Below are 22,474 nucleotides of genomic sequence, written 5' to 3' on the forward strand. Positions count from 1 at the left end.
TCGTATCTCCGCGAATGAGGAGGAACAAAAAAAAAATTGAAATATTCAAAAGTTGAGGAAAAGGAAAATATCAACGACGATATTTGCTCGATCTTCGGGGCTCATTGATTGGGGAGGCAAAACGTGGCTCGTATCGGCAACGCCACACTCAAGGTCCAAACAATAGAGGCGCCCTTTCCCCCCCTCCCCCCGTTTTCCCCGGATCGTTGCCGCTCCCCGTATCCCCATATAATTGCTTTCGTAGCTCAGTGAACGTTAAATATTCCATACTTTGGCTTCACGGTTTTCAGCTCGGAAGTTCCGAGGGCATAAACGTACCACCTCCTACCTACCGTAATACGTACGAATGAGGAGGAAGAAGGGGAAGAGAGTAACCAATTCGATTCTTCGTTGAAACAATCGGGTAAATAGTAACTTCGCGTACCCCGAGGGAAGGAAGAGCCTTTATTTTATTTCGAACCGCGGGTTCAATAATACGTACCTACATTCAAATCAAAATCGTGATGTACATGTTATTTCCCTGCCTATAGTTACGCATTGGCTCTGATCGTTATTACAACGTATAATCAGCCCTGTTTATTCAAAATCGATCAATTTATTCATCCTCCTTTATTTCGAACATACCAGAGCGAATATGGAAGAGAAACGGAAGTAAATATATCGCTATGTAAATTGCAATGACACCGTGATTACATATTTTATCATTACTTACATTTTAGAGAGTGATTACGAGACGTTATTTGATAAATAATTTTATTTTGATTACGTGGTTTTTTACGATTTCCGAGATTTCGTGTGATTTCTCATAATTTCTAAGATTTCGCGTGATTTCTCATGATTTTCAAGATTTCGCGCGGTTTCTCATAATTCCTGAGATTTCATGTCATTCCTTGAGATTAAAAAAAAAAAAAGATTTCTGTAAACCGAAATAATTTCTCATGACTACGGTGACGACAATGATTACTAATACATGATATTATTTCAATATTACTGATTTCAGTGTGATTTCAGAGATGAAAAAATCATTTCCAAGTTATTGACACTACGTTTTCTTGAATGAAACATTCCTTGTTACAATACGAATGTATCGAAAATTTATATCGTCCTGATCACCGATCCGAATAAAAAGTGTAAAATAGCTTATGTACCTCTCAGTTATTTTTTTTTTCTTTATCACTAAAAAGTAGGTATTCCCTCATTCGTTTCACTTTATTTGAAACTTCTCTTTATTTTCTCTCCAAAAAAAAAAAAAAAAAAGGAAAAAATCCCTCGTAGATCGACGAGACATGCCGTGTTTGGGATTAGCTGAGATTTCCCATCGCAGATTAGGACGTCAATTGGCCGGTTGAGTCTGGTTAAATTCTGAGGGTGAATGGTGATGAACCTTTCAACTCGACGGTGTATATAATATACCGTGAAATACATTATAGATATGTCGTCTGTGCGATATTAGAGAACGGCACCTTGCCGTTTCGAATCACCCTGCAGGGGCTGGAGATGGTCCTCGGGGGATGAAAGAGGGAAGATTTCAGGAGCAGTTAACTACTCGCCGGGTACAATGGAGGCCCTGGCCTCACCGCTGCCGGATAGCTGTCTCAGGGCTCAATTCACTCTAAAGACTTCAAGACGATCGCCTATTGTCTATTCTTCGCGTTATGAGAGCACGGAGCTGACTCCCCCGAGTGTGAGGAGATGAGAGGAGAGGAAAGGAGCCTCGAATCTTTACGGTGGTCTACTGCCATCTAATTAGCCCCCCGGCGTTTAACGGACTATATAAATAAATTAAACCCCGTTCAAGGTTTTTTCTATTCTTCTTATTTCCTTTCTCTTAGTTTTTTGCCCATCTCGTGTGCGCAAATTTCAGTCGCTTCGTCTGTTCCATATTTTTCCTTTCGCTTTTTTCCCTCCCTTATTTGTCAATTTTAAATACGACTGTGTTTTTTTTTTCTTTTTTTTCGAAATCATTCTTTCCCGGGTGGATCGTTGGAAGAGAAATAAAAGCCTCGATTTCATCTCAAGGTTCGAGTCCGACAACGATATGAATAAGAAACGAAATCGATAAATCAGAATTATACCGTTAATTTACCCTGAAGAATCGTTTGGGGATGAAAAAAAAATTGAAACCACCTAAAGCAGCTGATTTTGAGGGGTAAAGTTTTTGGTAAGTGAGCAATCGAGAAGCACTAACGCAAAAACTTACGATAAGGAAGACGGAAAATGAATCGAAATAAATCTAAAGTGTTGCGAATACGGAGGACGAAAAAAATTCCAAAAAAAAAAAGGGTAGAAAATAAAAAAAAAAAAAAAGAAATGGGAAAATAATGAGTAGCGGGTGAGGAGATTTTTGAAACGTCTGGAGGAAACAGATGGTCGATTAGATACCAAAAATTAAGCCAGCCACCCGGCGTGGAAATACACCCGTTAAGAATCAAGAAAAATGTGTATTAATTTTTCAAGTTTTTTAATTAGCGAATGTCTCAGGCTACAGCGGGGACATTTATATCAGACGGAAGGTGAGAGGAAGGAATTAGGAAAGAAGGAGCGAGAGGAATTCTCCCTTCTTTCTTTTTTCCAACTTTCTTTCGCACAATATCCGCCTAGCTGTTTCCATCATTCCGATTCAACTTCTCCTTGTGCATCGGATTTACGCACCCACCCACCCACACACACACACACACGCGCGCGCACACATGCATCAGACTGCACATTATAATCTCGGTATCGCCGCGCTGCGCGTTGATTAATAAAGCGAGGCTTCTCTAATTGGCAATACGCCGGTTATTAAGCGTCAAATAATCACATCCAAGAGTGGCAGCCACGCGTCGATCTAAGATTCATACGATTTAATATTACCCCCGATATTCCGCCTCGCGGTAAGCTTAATTACGGATAAGTACAGAAGCTCCACGTTACATATGATTCGAAATAGATGCAGGCTGATCGAAATGACTGATTCGTGAATAGTTGAGGGACAGTTGCACGTTTTCTCGATCGGCCGATTCGTGACAAAGGATTTGAGACGTCGAGCATGTTTTCAACGCTACAAACGTGACGAATAAACTTCCTCTTTTGTCGAATAGATCGCACGAATTGCAAATAGGTGATACGAAAGTAGGAACGTGAAACTAAAATAAAAAAAAAAAAAAAAACAAACATCGGTCTGTTCGTGAATTCGATTTTTGAGATTTCGATATTGAAAGGTAAACGTGATGTATATATACACACACCGTTTTTTTTATCAGGGTCCAGAAGAGAAAAAGAGAAGAAACGAATAAAGAACCAAAAAGAGAGAGAGAGAGCGGGGAAGGGCAGGGGGGGGGGCGTAAAAGTATGGTAAAGTTTTGACAGGTGCCGCGTCTTTGACCAAAGTCGGCGATGATAGATTGTTTAAACCTTTTCAGTTCGGTCATTCGTTTGAGAGTAAAATAAGGAGAATGAAAACAAAGTGAGAAGTGGGTAGAAGGGAAATAAGAAATAAAAATAAAACAATATAAACGAAACCGTTGGAAAAAAAAAAAAAAGAATAGCGGAGGAGGAAAGCCGAGACTTTAGAATCACGCGCAGCATCGTTTTGGTGCAGCAGGAAGAAAAGAAAAGTTTACGCCCGGGGTTCGGGGAAAAGTTTTCTTGATTTAAGATTTAACGCCTTTAATAGATTAGCCGTTTGTTAGCAAAGAAGAAACGGAGGATGAGGAGGCGGGTAAAGGCCAAAGAAAACTACGACGAATAAAGTGAAACCAAGTGTGTAAGAATTGGAGAAAATTTAAAAAAAAATACGTCAAAAAGCTTTAAAATTTTTCATCTACCGGATCGACTTTTTTCAATTCACAAGTCGATCAGTCCAATGTAATTTATACCGGATTAAATGACGCGCTACAGATTTGTAGTTTTTTTTTTTTTTTTTTTTTGCAAAAGAATCAGAGATCGAAAACTGGAGCAAAAATTTTTCGAGGACTGCTGCGAAAATTTTTTTCACACGCACAACAAGAATTACATTCAATGTGTTTATGCCGATGAAAATAAATTTCGTGTAACAACGTCCGAGTATCAATCAGAAAACGAGGAAACAATGATTCCAAAAAAAAAAAAAAAATTTGATTCGATCGTTGCAAACGAGATGATTTAAATTTTTTAATGAGAATAAGAAATAAAAAAAAAAAAAATAGAAAAATCAGAAACGAGGCTGCAAATTGTAACATTTATTCAGGTAAGGCATGGATCGTTATCGCCACGTTTCGACGGCTAAAAGCACAACAGGTAGTTGAAATATATATATATATATACATATATATATATATACATACGAAGCTTACGCAACGTCATCGACGCGTATCTGCTGCCGCATGCTGTCTAATTGTAAGGATTATCAACCGTTGTTTCCTATCTACACAACCACATTCAATGTTCCCACAGGTATTGATATATACAGAGTGAATTGCCAACGATTGAATGATCCGTCGATTGCTACAATTTCGTGCGCATGCGTTTGCCACGGTGACCAACCGTAATGAACGTAACCTTAAAAATTTTCACAGCTGTCGGCGTTGGAAACAACTGCTGGCGACATATTGCAAAATTTTTGACGGTTGGTCAGCCTGGCCAATAACTTCTTGTCGGATTGAAGCGCATGCGCACCGCACGGGTTACGCCACTAATATAGAGAGTGATAATACCGACTCGTTGCACTACAGAGATACTTTAGTGACACCTAACACAATTTTCATCACGGAGAGCTATAATTCACGTTTCGGGAATTAAAAACCTCGGTAGAAACCGCGGGGGTTATAACATGAGACTATGCATGAAATTGGAAATTTGACCTACATTTTTTTATCCTGTTTTCAATGTTCTTGGTTGGGTTTAAAAAACGTTGAGACTGAAAAATTTTCGCAAACCATTTGTTAATTATACAAACGTCAGGCAAGGGTGGACAAGTAGAATTTTTTTGAATACTCGAAATGTACCGATAGAAAAACAAAATAACAAGTGAGAGAAGAGGAATATCAAAAGAGCTTAATTTTGAAAATTCCTTCAATTTCCTTTGAATTTTCGAGTTCTTTTTGGTCAGTATAAACTTCGTACCGAGCTTGTATTTTGAAAAACGATTTTCTTTCTTCTTTTTTTTTTTTTTTTCTTTTTACCGTTGCCTGCGCGTGCGCGTTGTTTTTTTGTTTTATTTCTTGTTTTCTTCTCTGTTTCTTTTCTTTTTTTTTATTAGCACACAACGCGGTTGACGCAAAGATAAAATTTCCTGGGAGGCACCATGAGTCTGTGGTCTGGCTTGGCACGATAATATTGTTTGTGTTTATTTAGTAAATCATTTTATCTGCTGAGCAGCGAGAAGAGATGAGACGAGGAGAGGAGAGGAGAGGAAAGGAAAGGAATAAATGTGTTGGTAATTCGTAAATACAGGCCTACCTCTGCGCTCAAGGTATCAAAGCTTATACATATACACCGCGTTCCAAAAACTCGTTTCCGACGATCAGGAATTCGAATATTCTCACCAATCTATTCTTTCTCGTCAGTATCAATCAACGAATCTGATCATCAGTTACTAACAATAATAGGATCAATGTGGATGGGACTTGATTTATTTTTTTTTTTTTTTTTTACAAAAATCATTTGTCTTCGTTCATTTTCTTTGTATTTTCTTTTCCGTCTTTGCAAATTTTCGTACATCGGTCTTTTCATGTTTTTTTTTTGTTTTTTTTTTTTTTTGTCACCTGTTTCGCCAGGATCTTTTTGCAAATTTTTCCCTTTTTTTCTTTTTTCCACTCTTTCTTCCCGGTAATAGACATGTTCAATTCGTTCAAGCTTTTAATCTGCCTGCTTCGTCTCTCTTTAGTTTTCTTTTTTTCTTTCTTTGCCCGCTTTTTTTCCCCCGCAGCGCAGGACATGCCCATACATGCGTGTACGCGTACATACATACATACATACATACACAGACGCACACACCCATAATTTATCCACATCTCGTATTCGTAAACCAAACATTCTAAAAAAGTTCCTTTTTCCATTTCATCGTTTGCCTTCGCCGTGTATTAAACCCACCTTAGCTACACATACTTGCACCGCTATAATATGATCATCGCTCGTTATTTCGTGTGTATATATGTATATTAGTATACGCATGTATGTATAACGTGTAGATCTATGTAAAGCTTTATACACATCCAGCGTGGAACACGTGGCGATAAAAGGCTCGACTAGGCATCGAAAACGCGTCTTTACTTTACCGAGGATAAAAAAAAAAAAAAAAACAACAACAAAAAAAAATAAAAAATCCACCGAAACGGTTACTCGTGTGTGTGTAGGTATATAATATATTTCACCGGATTTGTTAACTTTTCTTCAATTAACCGCGTCCGCGGAGCTTATACATTACCAAAGACGCGTAAGGTTGTTTGAAAATACCAACAAAATTTCGATAAAATATTGACTACGAGAATTTGCAAGCAGAAAACTGACCAGGCTATTTTTTTTTTTTTTTATGAAACAGATAATTTTACAACAAGACTTGAATCGAACAGAGTAGATATATCGATTATCGTCGATTTAATATCGTGACGATTATTTATATGAAACAATGACGGAAGAGGAAAAAAAAAAAACATTAAACGAATACAATAAAATTGATTGCATGTTATATATGTGCAGATTTTTTGGAGTTTTCGAATTGTTTCGCAAACTTGTTTTGACGAATTTAAAAAATATTTTTATAGATTAAGACATCGAATCTCCTTTCGGTCATTTTCTGATCCTTATTGTTTTACTTCTCGAATTTAAAATAAACTAAAACCATAATGAGACGGTGAAATTGTTTTGTGCGATGATTTCACGACGCTTGAACAAACGACTAGGCGTGTCTCTATTGGGATTGTCACTTTGGAATGCATCATCTGGTGGAAAATAAATGAAACCAAAGCAACATGGCTGACAACTGGTCGTTGACCGTGTTTTTTTGCATGTGGATGGTAATAAAGGGTATATTATTTGTTACGCTTAATTAATTTATGTGAAATGAGTAATTTGAAACCCCAAGAATTAAGATTTTCCTCCGTTCAAATTAAAAACTTAGGTTATGTGACGATAAAATGGCACCGACGTGCGTCATCTGGTGGAAAAAAATTAAACTAAAGCAACATGGCTGACAACTGACCCGTTGATCGTGCTTTTTCGCGTGTGGATAGTAGAAAAGAGTTTATTATTTATTACGTTTAATTAATTTATATGAAATAAGTAATTTGAAACCCCAAGAATTAAGATTTGCCTCCATTGAAATTAAAAACTAAGGTTATGTGGTGATAAAATGGCACCGACAACCAGACTCTGACGTCACGAGGACATTCTCCAATAAAGTAGGTACAGGATGCCTTGTATACGTATACCTTGGCGGGTGGCTTGACTCTGTTTCTCTCTTTCTCTTTCTCTCTCACTCTCTCTCTCTCTCTCTCTCTTTCTCCTTCTCCCTAGCTTGCATTGTCAGGTAAGCACGTAATACATATACACACGCATTTCGCTCCTAGACGCCTAGCCCCTGAATTCTCTGCAAAAGCGTTTCCACCCCTTTTTCACCCTCGTCCTCTCTTCCTCCCTCTCTTTTCCATCTCGCTGTCTATTCCGCACGCGATAATACAGAGAGCCCTCGACTGTGTACGCGATCTGTTAATTCGGTTTACGAGCCGCCATCAAGAATATGAAAGGAGACAAACCCTCTTCTTTACCATCTCCTTCTCCTCCTGTCTCTTTCCTTTCGATTCATATTGCTTGCAGTATTAAAAATCATTTTTTTTTTATTCTATATGCGTATCGAAAATCGATTTCGGAACTTTAATCATCCAGGATCACGTAAGAATATTAAAAAAAAAAAAAAAAAAAAACAAATACAGAAATTAGAAGGTAAAAAAAAAAAAAACGGAAGAACCTCTGGTGATAATATTTTCTGAAATTCTCTAAACCAGGCTTCTGTATCTGAAAACTCAATATTTTTATATCTCTCTATAATTCTGACTAATCTGCTGTTCACCAATCAGTTTCAAAATATGCCATCCATCATCGGTTTCGTAATGACTAAACAACAACTCAATAATGGATTTTAACTAATCGTGGACAAGACCGTAAATAAAACGATATTAACATTCAACAATTCTTCCACCCAATATGACTATTAGAAAAATGACGCAACCTGGCGCGAAAAAAAAGTTTCCTTTCCCGTTCGTCCTGTATTAACGAATAATAACCCGGACCATTAAGTGTACGTAATTTTTTTCACAGCCAGCACGAATGTAAGCCACTCGAGTTTACGCGGCAAAAGAAGCAGCAGCGAGAGCAAAAAAAAAAAAAAAAAAACGCGGCCAAAAAATTCACTCTCCGCATGTGCGGAGGTTTTTTTTGTTTTTTTTTTTTGTTTTTTCTTCTTCTTTTTGTCATCGCGAAGCGGTACAAGTGATTCTGAAGATTCCGACAGTGTGGATCGAGAAGTAGCGAGCGGTGGTGTGTTCGAGCTGCGAGCGAGAGATCGGATCGGTTTTAATATATCTGCTAGCGGTGATCTCATCATTAGAGTGTTTGTTTATTTGAAAATAAATACATCGGCTATTTCGGCATAATACCCGCCCAACTCCTGCTACCTATTCACCGTGTAACCTGCACCTCATCTCGAATGCTATAAGCGTGTGCACAGCGTGGGTGGTTTAGGTGTCAGGGTATATAGGTGTTACATACAGTATACACCTAAAATCGGGCCGCTCTCGCGGTTTCGGGAAATATGCCCAGTGTATACAACTGTTTGTTTCCAATTTCCAAACATTTTTACAGCGGCCAGAGATTTTCGTATATACCATACACACACACATATATATATATATATATATATATATATATATATATATATATGTGTGTGTATATAGATATACAGACAGAGAGTTTTAACATGTGAATCGTAAATATATACACATTACATATATATACAGCATCGATTTGTTTGCCATCAAAACACGCGTACGCGGATCGCGTACATGTATACGTTATAACCCGCGTTATATATCCACCCACTGAACGATATCACTTTTGTTTATGAATTCCCAAAATTTAAATATAAATTTCTTCTGTAAACTGTTCAAACCTCCCGCCAAATCCACTCTGCGCCATTGAACGAAATCGTTTCGCTTAGCCGTATGATTTCCAACCTGTAATTATTGACCGATATCTGATCTATTAGCGAAGGGTGTTTTATCGGAATAAAGAAACGAACACAAAAGAAAAAAAAAAACAGAGAAACGAAGAAACGTTGACGTAATTCCGCAAAAGAACGACGTCGCGGTAATTTCGTTCGCAAGCTTTGAGGTTAGGCGATTTCGCGCTCACGAATCGCCGATACACACAGTTACGATAACGAACTACGAGATGACGCTGCGGTAGCGCGTTCACCCTGCTTTATACCTGCAGCTTTCCCTTCTACCTATCTATATACATATATAAGCTCAGACAGTGGAACTTAATTAAAAGCATGCACGATGATTATTTGCGGAGGAAGGCTCAACGTTTATTTTAGAAATTGCGTACCCTCCTATTCCTCCCCTCCAGCCCGTCTACTACAACCATCGTTCGCCAGTTCCGTTCGGACCTCTACGGACAGACGAAAAAGCTCACCGAAGGCCGACGGACGAAGGAGGAAGGGAGAAAGGTAGAGGAGGAATAGAGATTGGGAAGAAGAGTGGTCCAGTGTAGGTACGGGACGGTTTATACACCAGCGGCGGAGGGGGGAGGAGGACATAAAACACACGTAGCGTGATCGATTGTTTTCAAACGAGATCAACTTTCCATGGAGGTATAAAAAATAACGCGCGAGAATTTGAAAATTCATCAAATTCATCGTGGAGGCAAATTGCAGTGAATTGCAGTCGTCGGAATGACGAGAAAGAAAAAAAAAAACGAAAATAAAAATTACCATCGTTAAGAACGATCGAACGGTGATATTATTTGTAAAGCATAGATCATTACGACATAAACGACGATGTAGTGTGTCAAACGTATAATCTTTTACCCTCTGCGTCTATTCTCAGTTTTCACAATTTCTCACTCAATATGGAGTACAAGTAATGAAGAAAGTAACGATAACTGATGATAATAAACGGAAACGAACAATTGATAAAAGAAAATAAGAACTTTGTAACCGTGGAAGGTGCTGGGGAAGCAAAAAAAATTGGAAATAACAAGAAATTGTTTCTTTCTCTCTCTCTTTCTCTGTCTCTTTTTCTCTTTCTGTTTCTGTTTCTCTCTTATCCGCTCTCATCTCTATGCCTATTATGCCTAGCACCGATATCGCGTTTCCCGCGCAAAGTTCTTTCATTTTTGTCCGTCAGTTCAGCGGTTGTGTTGTTATTCCAAGGGATTGTCTTCCATCCCCTTCACACCCCCCTCCCATCAGCCCATGTGCTTAGAGGTCTTCTAAAAACACGTGTGTACCCCACATACTAATATACAGTCATACATATCTGTGTGTGTGTGTGTTCAGAACAACCCCGTAGGATTGAAAAAAGGAACGGAAATAAAGGTCAGAGGAGGGGGTAGAAGAAAATAGAGGATGAAAAAATAAAAACAACGAATAGAAATAATAATAAAAAGCAACCAAATAAAGAGAGAAAAAAAAAACAAAAAACAAAAACATGAAGTAACAGAGTTGAACGAGACAGAGATGGAAAAAAAAAACGAGGTCGTTGTAAGGACGCGAAAGAGTGCATACATAAGGGTTGGATTTACAACCCTTCGACGTAATTCTCCTTTTCAACAGTGTACATATATATACACAATATGTATATATATATATATATATATATATATACAAGGACTTAATCCTCGCAGAGACTTGTATCCAGGATTTTTACAGAAGCATAATATGCGGGCTCGTGTAATGTATGATATATTTGAACAAGTACGAGGCTGATAATTTTTATCACATATAATAGATTTATTTTCAACCGGTTATGATAGAAAAATACATAATTCATCGGTTCCTCATCTTTTTTTTTTTTTTTTTGTCTTGTTTTTTATACAATTATTTTCGCATTTTGATGACGTTGAAGGTGATCGAATCGTTCGGTGCAGCGGCGGCAGCAGCGATGAAAAGGAGTACACGTCGCGATTAAAATAATACAAGAACAAACAATACAGTATATATCTTTATTTTCGTTTCTTTCGTCGTATTTTTACTTATTTTTTTTATTTTTATTTTTCTCCTCCACCTTCTCACTTACTTACTTACTCAAAGCCAGAGATCAGCGACCCGTGCATTTTACATATGTTACACATGTATACACAGTGTTATAATTGTTTGAATAATAATAATGATGATGATTATTGTTATTATTGAAATATTGGCATCTGCCGGTGCGAATACACGCGGTATACAGGTATGCTCGTTCGTACTGCAAAGAGAGAGAGAGAGAGAGAGAGAGAGAAGAAGAGGGGGGGGGGGGGGGTGATAAAGACAGGGAGAGGCGGAGTAGGGGCGGTAATAGTACGAAGGAAGAGAAAGAGAGGGGGAGAAGCAACGGCTAGAATAAACACATAGATGTTTTCTTTGTACGTCTAAACTAAACAGTCGGTGAGGAATCTAAACACAGGCCAGAACCGAAATTCAATTTGGTCGCCGCCTCTTGTGTCATTTGTGTGTCTCCACCTTCGTGCAGACGGCAGCATCGCCGAAACGTCGAGGTGACGGCGACAGGGGTGGGGTGCCATCAAGTTGTACGCATTAAACGGTGCAGTATCATCTTCGAATCACCGATAAGCCCCCCCATCACCCGCAATACCCGATAAATCGCGATGTAAGAATGCCGAGGAGTTTGAGAAGTTAGGTTAAATTCAGTTGGGTTAGGTTAGGTTAGGTTAAATTGTACCGTAACGTCATAACTCGACCGTGTTCACGGAGACACGTCAAAACAGAGACAATAATACGCGTAAATAAATTTTCGAATCGTCAATAATCCCCCCTTCCTCTCCGCGCCGTAGCTTATTATTCGTAATCTAAGAATGTTGAGGTGGTTGAGAAGTTAGGTTAGGTTTGGTTAGGTTGGGTTTAATTATTCTTCAACAGGACAACTTGACCGTGTTCATACAGACACGTTAGGATAAACACGATATTACTCAAAGATAAATTTTCGAATCACCAATAATCCCCCCTTTCTCTCCCGGCCATAGATAACGATTCCTGATGCAAGAATGTGAGGAGGTTGAGAAGTTGGGTTAGTTTGAGTTAGGTTAGGTTAAATTATACTGTGACAGGAAAAGTTGACCGTGTTTACGTAGATACATCAAGATAAAAACAATATTACCCAAAAGTAATTTTCTTCGGACTTCCATTAATACTTTCTCTTACATTCTCACTTTTCCCTAATTTAGCCATTAGTGAGTGCACTTTAGTTAAGAGTCTCGGAGGAATTTCGCAGAGCTTATACGATCAATTCATGAATAACGTATATGGTCAATGAATTATATCAGTCGTCGGATCAATCGCGTCAATCGAATCAGCGATTTTATTTTTTATTTTTAATTTTTTTTTTCCACACCGATACGATCCGCGCGAGAATCGACTGGAACAAAATGACATATGAAAGAAGCTGGTATTTAATTAGCTAGGTAACTCTGATCAAAGATGTGTGAAATCGCGATCTCGCTACGTCATTGATATGAGTAAGAATACCGATTGTTCAACAATCGTCGCTGATTGTATAAGTACGAGATATATACAGGTGACACGTGACGATTGTAAACTGATGCGAGAAGAACAAGAAATGAAAAAATTAAAATACAAACACGAAGAACGAATAACAACGAATAGAGAAAAGCAATGGAAAAGAACCGGGTAAAAGAATGGAAAGAAAAGAGATAAAGAAAAGAAGCAAATTGTCGAAGGCAAGAACGACAAGTTTGCGTGGTGAAGATTTGAAAATATGTTCCAACAATCGTCACCGCGTTGATCGGTAGTTGTTTCAGGCGGACTGTTTCGCCGGACAGGCGAGAGAATTGGAAATGGAGAAAAAGAGGGGAAAAAATCGGCGCAAACTGGCTTCTCCTCAATGACGAGGTTGAACGCGGAATATCGGACTGCGACTAAACCCAACGCGACTCGAGTCTCGAGTCTCGAGTCAACCTTAACACCGAGCGTACCTCTACCTACACTGATAATGTTTACACCCGGTAACACGTATGTTTGCCCGCGATGCTCTCATGAGTTATTTCAGGTGGCGTTTACACATACAAATTCAGTTTTTGTCACCGCAACGCGTCCGTCCCGGCTCAACGCACGATGGCCGCGACACGGTGAGACATCAGGCTGCTCGTGCATTTCGGAGAGATGGAGAGAAGAAAGATAGAAAGAGAATAAAGAGAGGTGTATACACTTCTGCATATATCGGTCCCTCGCCCTACTTCGTGTACCCCCATTTTTTTTTTTTTTTTTCGTCATCTTTTTCTCGGTGAGAATACATAACCAAAGAATGAAGACAGCCTTCGTTAATAACGTCGAGTTTTCTACTTGGCGATGAAGTTGATTCATCGGAATAATCGGGTTGTAATTTTGACGATATTTGAAAAGAGAATCGGTAAGAAAATCGGTAAGAAAATCGGTAATAATCACCGATTTGCTGTTTTTACTTCTTTTTTTCTCACTATATCAGCAACCGTCTGCTCTTTTTTCAAAAATTCACACACCGGTATAACAAGAGTTGAAGCAGAACGGAAATCGGTATGAGAATGAAAATTATTTTTCCAATATCATTCGTTCAATTTCATATCTTATTCAGATCGTCATGCTTAGCTACCTGATATTTCATACCCATGACAAAATAGCAGCAAAAAATTATGAGGGCAAAAAAAGTTGACGATAAAATCGGCAACGATTGTCAAAATTATTCTTGGTCCCGATTTCAGAGCAGTCATCTGCTTAGTTTTCGAAAAATTGATATCGCATGAATATAAACGAGCGGGGAAGAGAAATCGGTAAAAAAAAATTGGGTTTATTTTATCGGTATATTTTGCTCGTGGCGTTTTCGACTGATTTTCACAATTTGTTTCCCGTAATATTGGACCGATAATGGAATTGCGACAACGCAGGGAAAAATCTTTTAAATTCCGTTGGACGAAAGAAAGGATTGAAAAAAGAAAAAAAAAAAAAAAAACAACGAACAAACAAATAACGGAGTAAATAAATCGTTACGAAAATCGGTGATGTCAAGGGATTTGTTTTAAATCTTTTTTCTCGACGACTGCGCAGCGTTTCAATTCTTCCTTTTCTTGGTTCCCGGATCTTCGAGATGAGGGAAAGAGAGGGAGGCTGGGGATCGTGTTCGGAGGCTTGTATTACTTAACGGGGAAAAGTTATCTCTTGAATAATAGAAATTAATCGTGCCGACTCGACTAGCCAGCCTGCCTGCAGCAGCCCGACCCTCAAACCGAGAGAAGTCGGGACGTATACGAGGGACTTGATTCCCAGATTGTATTTGAGTACACAGCTGCTAAGGTAAGGTTTTAACAGCCGCGTTTAATAATGGAAGCAAAGCGCCGAATCGAATTCAACGTAGCTGTTCGTGCGATCCTTCGTCACCGTGTATGAGTAGCCAAGAGTATAAATATAACATGCAATCGAATAATGTAAGAATCCAAATAAAAAAAGAAAAAAAAATACAGTGTTTAACCACGAGAAAAGTGGAAAATAAATTACTAAGATATCAAGCTATTTGACAATTCACTCAAATTCTATATACATATATATATATATATATCTATATATAATTGCAGGTCTTCATCGATTAATCCGTATAACATATTTTACCTACTTTTTGTTAGCTCCGAAAATTTCCCGACTTTGAAATTTCGCGCAAGTGAGAAAAAAAAAGTATAATTACGTTAATTTTCATGGAGATCTCTTTGGTTGTTGCAGACATTTGATTTGAAGCGACATCTGATCGATCGAGTGAAAGGAATTGATTTCAAGAAGCATTGAAAGGATCCTGATGTGTGAAATGGTGAAATAAAAACGGCAAACGACTAGGAAGAATAAATTTTACATAACCCTTTTACGTCGTTACATGTACAATACGTACAATGATGCATTATACCGAAACGGCAAATGTGTACACAAACTACACGCTGTGTTAAAGACGGTGAAAATACTTTCCCGTTGCACGTGAGAGTTAAGAATAGAAGTACACAGTAGCCGGTCGGAAAAGGCCCGAGGGGTGAAAAAAGAGGCTCGCCTCTGCACAAGTAGTAAAATACCAAGTGAGCGTCTTTAGGCATTTCGAACAACAAATGCGATCAGTGTTCGGGGTAAGAGACAGAGAGAGAGAGAGAGAGAAAGAGAGAAGGACGCTTATAAGTCGTTTTATACTCGAGCCAGCTGTGCAGCTTTTGCTTTTTATCTTAAATTTAGCCGTTCAATTAGAGTGGAAGGAAATTTTGTGACATCTTCTTCGGCGGGCAATCTGAGAAAATGAAAATGAAGGTGAATAAAAAGCCACGGATGCGATGCACGGCAACGGAAGAAGACAAAGCCGAGAGAAGTGCCCCCACCACCTTTCCACCAACTCTCTCTCTCTCTCTCTCTCTCTCTCTCTTCTTTCTTCTCTCTCGGCAACTTGATTGGAAGCGACATGCTATTTGCAATTTGCGTCGATATAGGGGATGAGGGGAGGTTCTTAGCCGTTTTCCCACCGCCCCGCATGTGAACAAATTTTATATTTCCTCATCTTCGATGCGGGAGCCGAAAGACGGCCGCGGTAAGTTCGAGGTTATTACTTTTCCCGGGTGTAATATAGGTAGACATAACACGCATTCGACATCATCGTAACTTGTATACCGGGACAATCTCTTGAAGCTTGAATATGAACCGCGCATGCGCCAAATAATTAAGTCTCATTGGTCGGCGAAATCTTTCCCGCAGCGATACTTTTGTCTTGCGATGCAGGCGGGCCAACCTACGCAAAATGTCTACGTTTGAACTTTTAAAGAGCGTAAGCGTTAAATTCCGACCGTTCTTTGAAGAATCAACTTTCCGACCCATTAACAAAACGCTTCACAAACCTTTCCGAGTCACTGCCTCAATTATTTGATATTCTAACCTCGAAAATTCGTATCAATCACATCGCCGGCAGAAGCAGTTTGACAGCTGAAACTCGGGTTGGCCAGCCTGCGGGAACAGCCGATAAAACTCGCGCATGCGCACTTCATTTTCAAGTTTCAAGACATTGTCCCGGTACATATATATATATACATACACTAGGGTGGTCCTTATTCAGCGTGTCGACGAATTTTTGCCAGACCATTCCCCAAATCAACTTCAAATAATTCGAAAACAATCGCCTAATTTTTTCCGATCTTTACATCGACTCTAAGATAGTCCGCATTGTGATCGAAGTTTCTTACGGAAATTAACATGGGTAAAATTTTTTATTCTCAGTATATATTTTATTGCAAGAGTATTAATGTTCCAAATAATCTGTAACCGCGAGGTTCTGGTGATAATCAGTGCTACTATCTGGGAAAAAATACACATCATCGTACGAGGCAATCTAGACGAATTGCACAACCTCGAAACCTGACTTTTTTTTTTATTTAGAGGAAGTGCAATTCGTCTAGATTGCCTCGTACGATGATGTGTATTTTTTTTTTTTTTTTTTACACACAGTATCACTAACGCCGACTAAAACCTCGCAGTTACAGATTTTTTGGAACATTATTACTTTCACGATGAAATATACAGTGCGAAAAAAAGTTTTTCTCACGTCACTTCCATAAAAAACTTCGATCTCAATGCGGGCTATCTCAGATTTGCTGTAAAAATCTGAAAAAATTTGGCGACTCTTTTTAAATGATTTGAAATTGATTTCAGTGATGTGGCGGTGTAAAAATTCGTCAACACCCTAAACAAGGACCACCCTAATATACACACACACATCTTTCTCTTCTCGGTTAATTCTCTCCGTAGGATCTCGTCCTACGCGTAGCGACGTAGATACGGCTGATAAATCTTAGCCGAAGGTGTGATCTGTTGTAAATAAATAAACGAGCTGCCAAGATTCGCGGCAGAGTCTCGAGGACGTCGTGCGGTTGTTCAGTATCATCCAGGACCAGCAGCAGGATTAGTTCCTCCGTAATTGTGGCTTCTGGCATTGTAAATTATAAACAAGAAGACGAGCAGGTAGGTCTGCAAGCTTCTCCGAACCTCGACGCTTCCCCGTTTCTCTCTCCTTGCGTTTCTAGTCCTGATTATGTCACGTTATCCCGAAAGGCAAACTTTGACAAAGGTACAACCTCCCCGCAGGGTTACGCGGAGGTCCAGAAGAGGCGAGAAGTCGACGTGACGCCAATTCGCATACGATTCGCCCGTTTCTACACAGCGTCTACGCGCCTACGAGAAACCGACGAAAATTCGACACGGCAACGCGGTCAAACCCGTCAACAAGTTACCGTGACAGTTACACTGACCGGATGCGAGGGTCGGAAGTTCCTCGCTTTTCAAACCTAAGGACACGCCGATTTCTCATAGCTTCGTTACTCTCGAGAGTTGAATCTTAACGTCTGACTTGGCAAGGATCTGGTGCTGAAGAATCCTATACTGAGAAGAGGGTATATTTCGTTGACTATTTTCAGGAATCACTTTATTAACTGTTAAAAAAAAAAAAAAAAAAAATTATCAACGCGTAACGAACGTGCGTTCTGTGTCACAACTACGATAGAAATTTTTCAGCATTTCAAGCGAATGGAATATTTAACCTCTCGCTGAAATACGTCTGTTATTAAAAACATATTTGCGGAAGATAAAGCGAAAATCGATTGAATATTTTTTTTTTTTTTTCAGTAATTGTGAGATATTTCACGCCATATCTTATTTCAGGATTCGAAGTTCATAAGCTGATGTTACAATATCGAAGATTGTCCGAGCTTCTTCCAACGTTTAAATATCGCTGCAGTGTGTTTTTGTTCGTAAATTCTTGATCTTATCTTAGATCTTGAAGTTACGTTTGAGATTAGGCGCGTGCGATATAAGATTTATTTTTGATTTGGAAAATGTGACAGCTAATAGGATTTTCAATAAAATACTTCATTGATTGACTATTGATAAATATTCATTCGGTATCGATATTCAAGTAGTTTAACATCGTGTTAGATTGTTTTGTATAACAGGATACTGTTTCTGAAGAAGTAGATGACTTATCAACTGTTAACAAAGTCTTCAAGTACGCGTATACAAATCCACGATTTCTCATCTATAACTAAATATTTATTTCGCCATATTCAAACATACGATTTGTTAACGGTAAATAAATCCTGTTCGTTATAACAAAACTCTTTTCTCACAATCAGTGTAACCGCGATGATAATCTCGTCGGGATATCCTCTCGATAAAATTAGATCATTGACTACAAATCGTCAACTAATGAAAACGGTATATATCTACCCTATAAACAAAAATCTTCAATATCTCCTCAGGATTCGTTTGGATGAAAAAACCTTCCCAAAAGCAATTGTATCCCGATTATTTCGTCCTGAAAGTTTTTCCATAGAATTAACAAATGTCCCAATAAACGACCTCTCACTGCTAAACTTATACCGTAGTGAATTCTACGTCTATTATTCATCCGTCGATGAATGTAAACGGAAGATTACCGATACGTTCGGTACGAGTTTTGCCGGATAGAGAACGATTTTCATAAACGTGAGGTCGAGAAGCTAATTGAGTGAAACATGGACCAAATTCAGAATTCTTCGGAAGCACTTTAGAGTTGAGTCTTTGCCCTCAACTCGTAATCTCGATCATCGGCGTTGCGCATACGATTAAATTTCCATCCACAAAATTCGATGGGAATTTTTTTTTACACCGTCGCGTCAGCTCATCAAAACGTACTCTTCAACCGAGCAAATCGCAGAGTGGAATAAGAACAAGTTTGTGTACAAGTCGTGACGGAGAGAAACGAGAGAACAGCGTGAGAAAGGAAAGAGAAGAGGTGTTGAGAGAGAGAGAGAGAGAGAGAGAGAGATAAAAGAAATAAATAAATAAATAAAAAAAATGAACAATCGTAACGATAACAGTAATAGTTATAATAATAACAACAACAATAATAATGATAGAACATCCGAGAGCCACGCGTGAAGCTTATATTGAAAACCTGTAGCGAAAAGAACGCTTTAGAACCCATAAAACATTTGTTTCCCTCAGCGACGGTTTTTCTCCCGCGTATACCGTAAAGCTACGTGGGGCGAGAGAGGAAAATAAAGAAAAAAAAGAAAAAAATCGGGAAAGAGAACGAAAAGCGAGGGACTCCAAAGTATATTGCATGCACAAACCGCGGATTTTGAATTGAATTTGAAATCAGGTCTCGATTTTATGGTCTAACCGTAAGAGTGTCAACCGCTTTCTGCGCCGCCCTTTCATACGCACATTATTATACAAGGCATCCCTTGTTTTCCGATGATACGGGAAACGAGTAAATTTGAAAAAAGAAACATTCTCTCTATCGTTTCGGTAAAATTCTCTATCCCCGATAACAACGGTAATACTGATAATAATAATAACCGCGACAATAACTCGGCGTAATTGATAGAATTGAATTGTTTCGTCTGTTTTTGAAATTAAATTTATAAAAATTGACGACAAGACTTGGAAATTCGAAAATAGTAATAACAAGTGTTGCAAAACGAACAAGTAACGAGGTTGAAATTGGTAACGTTGACGCGATGAAACGTGGAGGGAACGAATATCGTCGCTTTGCAATTTTACAATGTTTTTGAAATAGTTGAATTTTAAATATACGACGACGTAGTTTCTGCTTCATTACCGTTTACCCAATTTCGGGATAATCCTAAAGTTGCGACATGAATATATTTTTCCCAACATTCATCGTCGCGTCAACGTCACTACAACTTTCAACCTCGCGAATAGCGTAAGAGTTACAAATACGCTCGGCTAGATTTATCGCAACTGATGTAGATTAGACTCCGAAAAAATTGACGTTCACATACTTATCACGGATGATCAAAAATTCACATTAAATTTTTTTTCCTTTATATAAATACATATCGATTAACGACGTTGAAAGTAGCCACAAACAATTGAGCAAGTTTCATTATTAATATCTTCTCCGTTATAACGACATGTATATATATGTGCACACACCGCGATACGCGATGAAAATATTTCGTCACACGTGATTCGGGAGGCATTAAAAAGAGAAAGAAGAATACGAATAAGAGGAAGAAAAATTATAATAAAATATTCCACCTCGGCGCGTGTTAATGCATGAATGATTATACAGGTATAGTTATTATTTAGTCTGATAATTAGCATCGGCATTAGCCTCGAGCACGGTGTGTCAAAATTCGAAGGTTCATCATCGATATATTATTTAATTACTCGTTATTCAATCAATTTCCAAACATGATAACGAGCCGCACAATAGCAAGCATCGGGTTTCCTTTCATTTAGTTTCATATTTTTCCGATCGGTTTTTAATCGATTATCTTGTCCGGGATAACGAATATATGTATATATATACACACACACACACACACACGCATACACCCAGGTATCGCAACCGCACATAGTCTCCGGAACGATTGTACGAGAGAAAATAAAAAGAACGGTTACCTTACCTGATCGTTGTTCTGATGATCGTGGCCGTAGGATGCGGATGTGTCTCCGTTCGGGGTCGTAGAAGCAGAAGGTCTCTGGGATGTTGACAGGTTAATCGCAACGTCCCCGTCTTGATCATGATCCATTATGCCATCGTCCTGAAAAACAATACCGAGAACGAAACGTCAATTTTTTTTTTTTTTTTTTTTCTTCTTCGACAAAATACAAATCCGATACCGCGATACGATTCACCATTATTACGTCTTTGATTGTTTCACGTGAAAACAATGACGAATTACCGCGGAACGAAAAAAAAAAAGAATCAAAGAGAAATCAAACGCGTGCTTTTTCACCTTGGGAAAAATGATCATCGCTCGCGCGTGTTCGAATGACTGTCGGGGACTTGGCGAAATAAAAAAAAAAAAAATATACATATACATATAAATAAATTACACAAATATTTGACGTCATTAAAATTTTGCCGATCAGTTTCTACTGTGAAAATTTTTCCTTGTTTAGAATTTGCTTATTTTTTTCACCTTCTTTATTTTTTTTTCTCTTTTCTTGAATCGCTACTCAAAAATTCGACAGTTTATACGTTTTTTATAAACTTTTTATATTCACATAGTGGGGGGGGGGGGGGGGGGGGGGGCAGAATTAAAACCATCGAGTGTATAGTTTTTGAACGTTTGAAAAACCATGACCAGAAACGATTTAAATCAAAGATACCTACTAATGGAGAAAAGATCTGAAGAAGAATGAACTCATCTGCGCCGGTTCATTCATGGATCATCGACCGAGTTTGAAAGAGCTGAGAAAGTGTAAAAAATTTAAAGCGCTATGAACGAAAAAAAAAAAAAAAAAAGCAAAGACACGTCGCCCAAGAAAGTGAAAAGAAAAAAATGCGAACTTGTTTGTATATATGTATATATATATATATATTTCTCCTAACAATTGTACATACATTTTGGTTTAAATACCGACTGAAGAACGAAATTTTCTTTTCGGGTAGAAGGACTTGTACTAAATGTATGCAATACGCATTTACATACATGTACATGTATGCATATGTAGTTACGCGGTAGAAATGTTGAGAACGCGAGATAAATATAGAATGGCGAACGGGAGGCTGTGAAGCCGGTATGTAATAAATATATATACATATACACATATATATATACCCACCATAGATACAATAACCGGTCGTAAATCAGCCTCAACACTTGTCTCATTGATAGTTACTTCTTCTATGCACCCCATGTATGTGATATATGAACATGTATACAATAACAATAGAACGGTGTGATTCGGGAATAGAAAAAAACAAAGAAAACAAAACAAAAAAAAAAAAAAAAAAAAACAAAAAATTAAATGAAAGAAAATGAGAATTAACAATTTACCACATCCGAAATAATGAAAGGGTAAAATAAATATTCGCAATTACTTGATCGATCCTCCCATGTGTCGTCCCGTGTTCAATTAATCGATCACAATTGACACGCCGACTGTCAAATATAGCAATTTGTAATCCAAAAACTTGCACAATATCTTCCACTTGTAACAACACATGTCGTTCACTATCGCGCATATGTATCAATTAATAAGCGTGTGTATACGTAGACGCGTTAACATTGTGCCGAAATGAATAATAATCGTATAACATGTATTTCGTTCGAAAGAGTTGGGAAACAAAAAAAAAAAATTATTAAAAAAAATTAAAAAAAAAACAATTGTGCCACTCGTCAGTTGTTTCATTCACAAGTCCTGGAATCCACGAAATAAACATAAATCACTCCGATATTACGAACGTAAAGACGATTGATAAAAAAAATATCAAACGAC

The 22,474-nt window shown here is 38.2% G+C and overlaps 1 protein-coding gene across 7 annotated transcripts in view; it reads right to left on the reverse strand.

Moving 5' to 3' along the window:
* LOC124305111 (forkhead box protein P1) overlaps positions 1-22,474 on the reverse strand; it is a 212,223-nt gene that overhangs the window by 67,952 nt on the left and 121,797 nt on the right. For 4 of the 7 annotated variants that reach the window (XM_046764172.1, XM_046764171.1, XM_046764170.1 and 1 more), the window contains exons 1-2: positions 22,077-22,235; positions 20,653-20,790 (exon numbers count right to left, since the gene is read on the reverse strand). In XM_046764172.1, coding sequence (XP_046620128.1) covers positions 20,653-20,790; positions 22,077-22,220 — 282 coding nt within the window. In that variant the 5' untranslated portion in view covers positions 22,221-22,235. Of the gene's footprint in view, positions 1-20,652; positions 20,791-22,076; positions 22,236-22,474 lie in introns of those variants that run through there. The other 3 variants (XM_046764169.1, XM_046764173.1, XM_046764174.1) reach the window with 1 other exon arrangement.

Source organism: Neodiprion virginianus, chromosome 5, assembly GCF_021901495.1.
Source record: "Neodiprion virginianus isolate iyNeoVirg1 chromosome 5, iyNeoVirg1.1, whole genome shotgun sequence".
In the NCBI taxonomy this organism is placed as follows: Eukaryota; Metazoa; Arthropoda; class Insecta; order Hymenoptera; family Diprionidae; genus Neodiprion; species Neodiprion virginianus.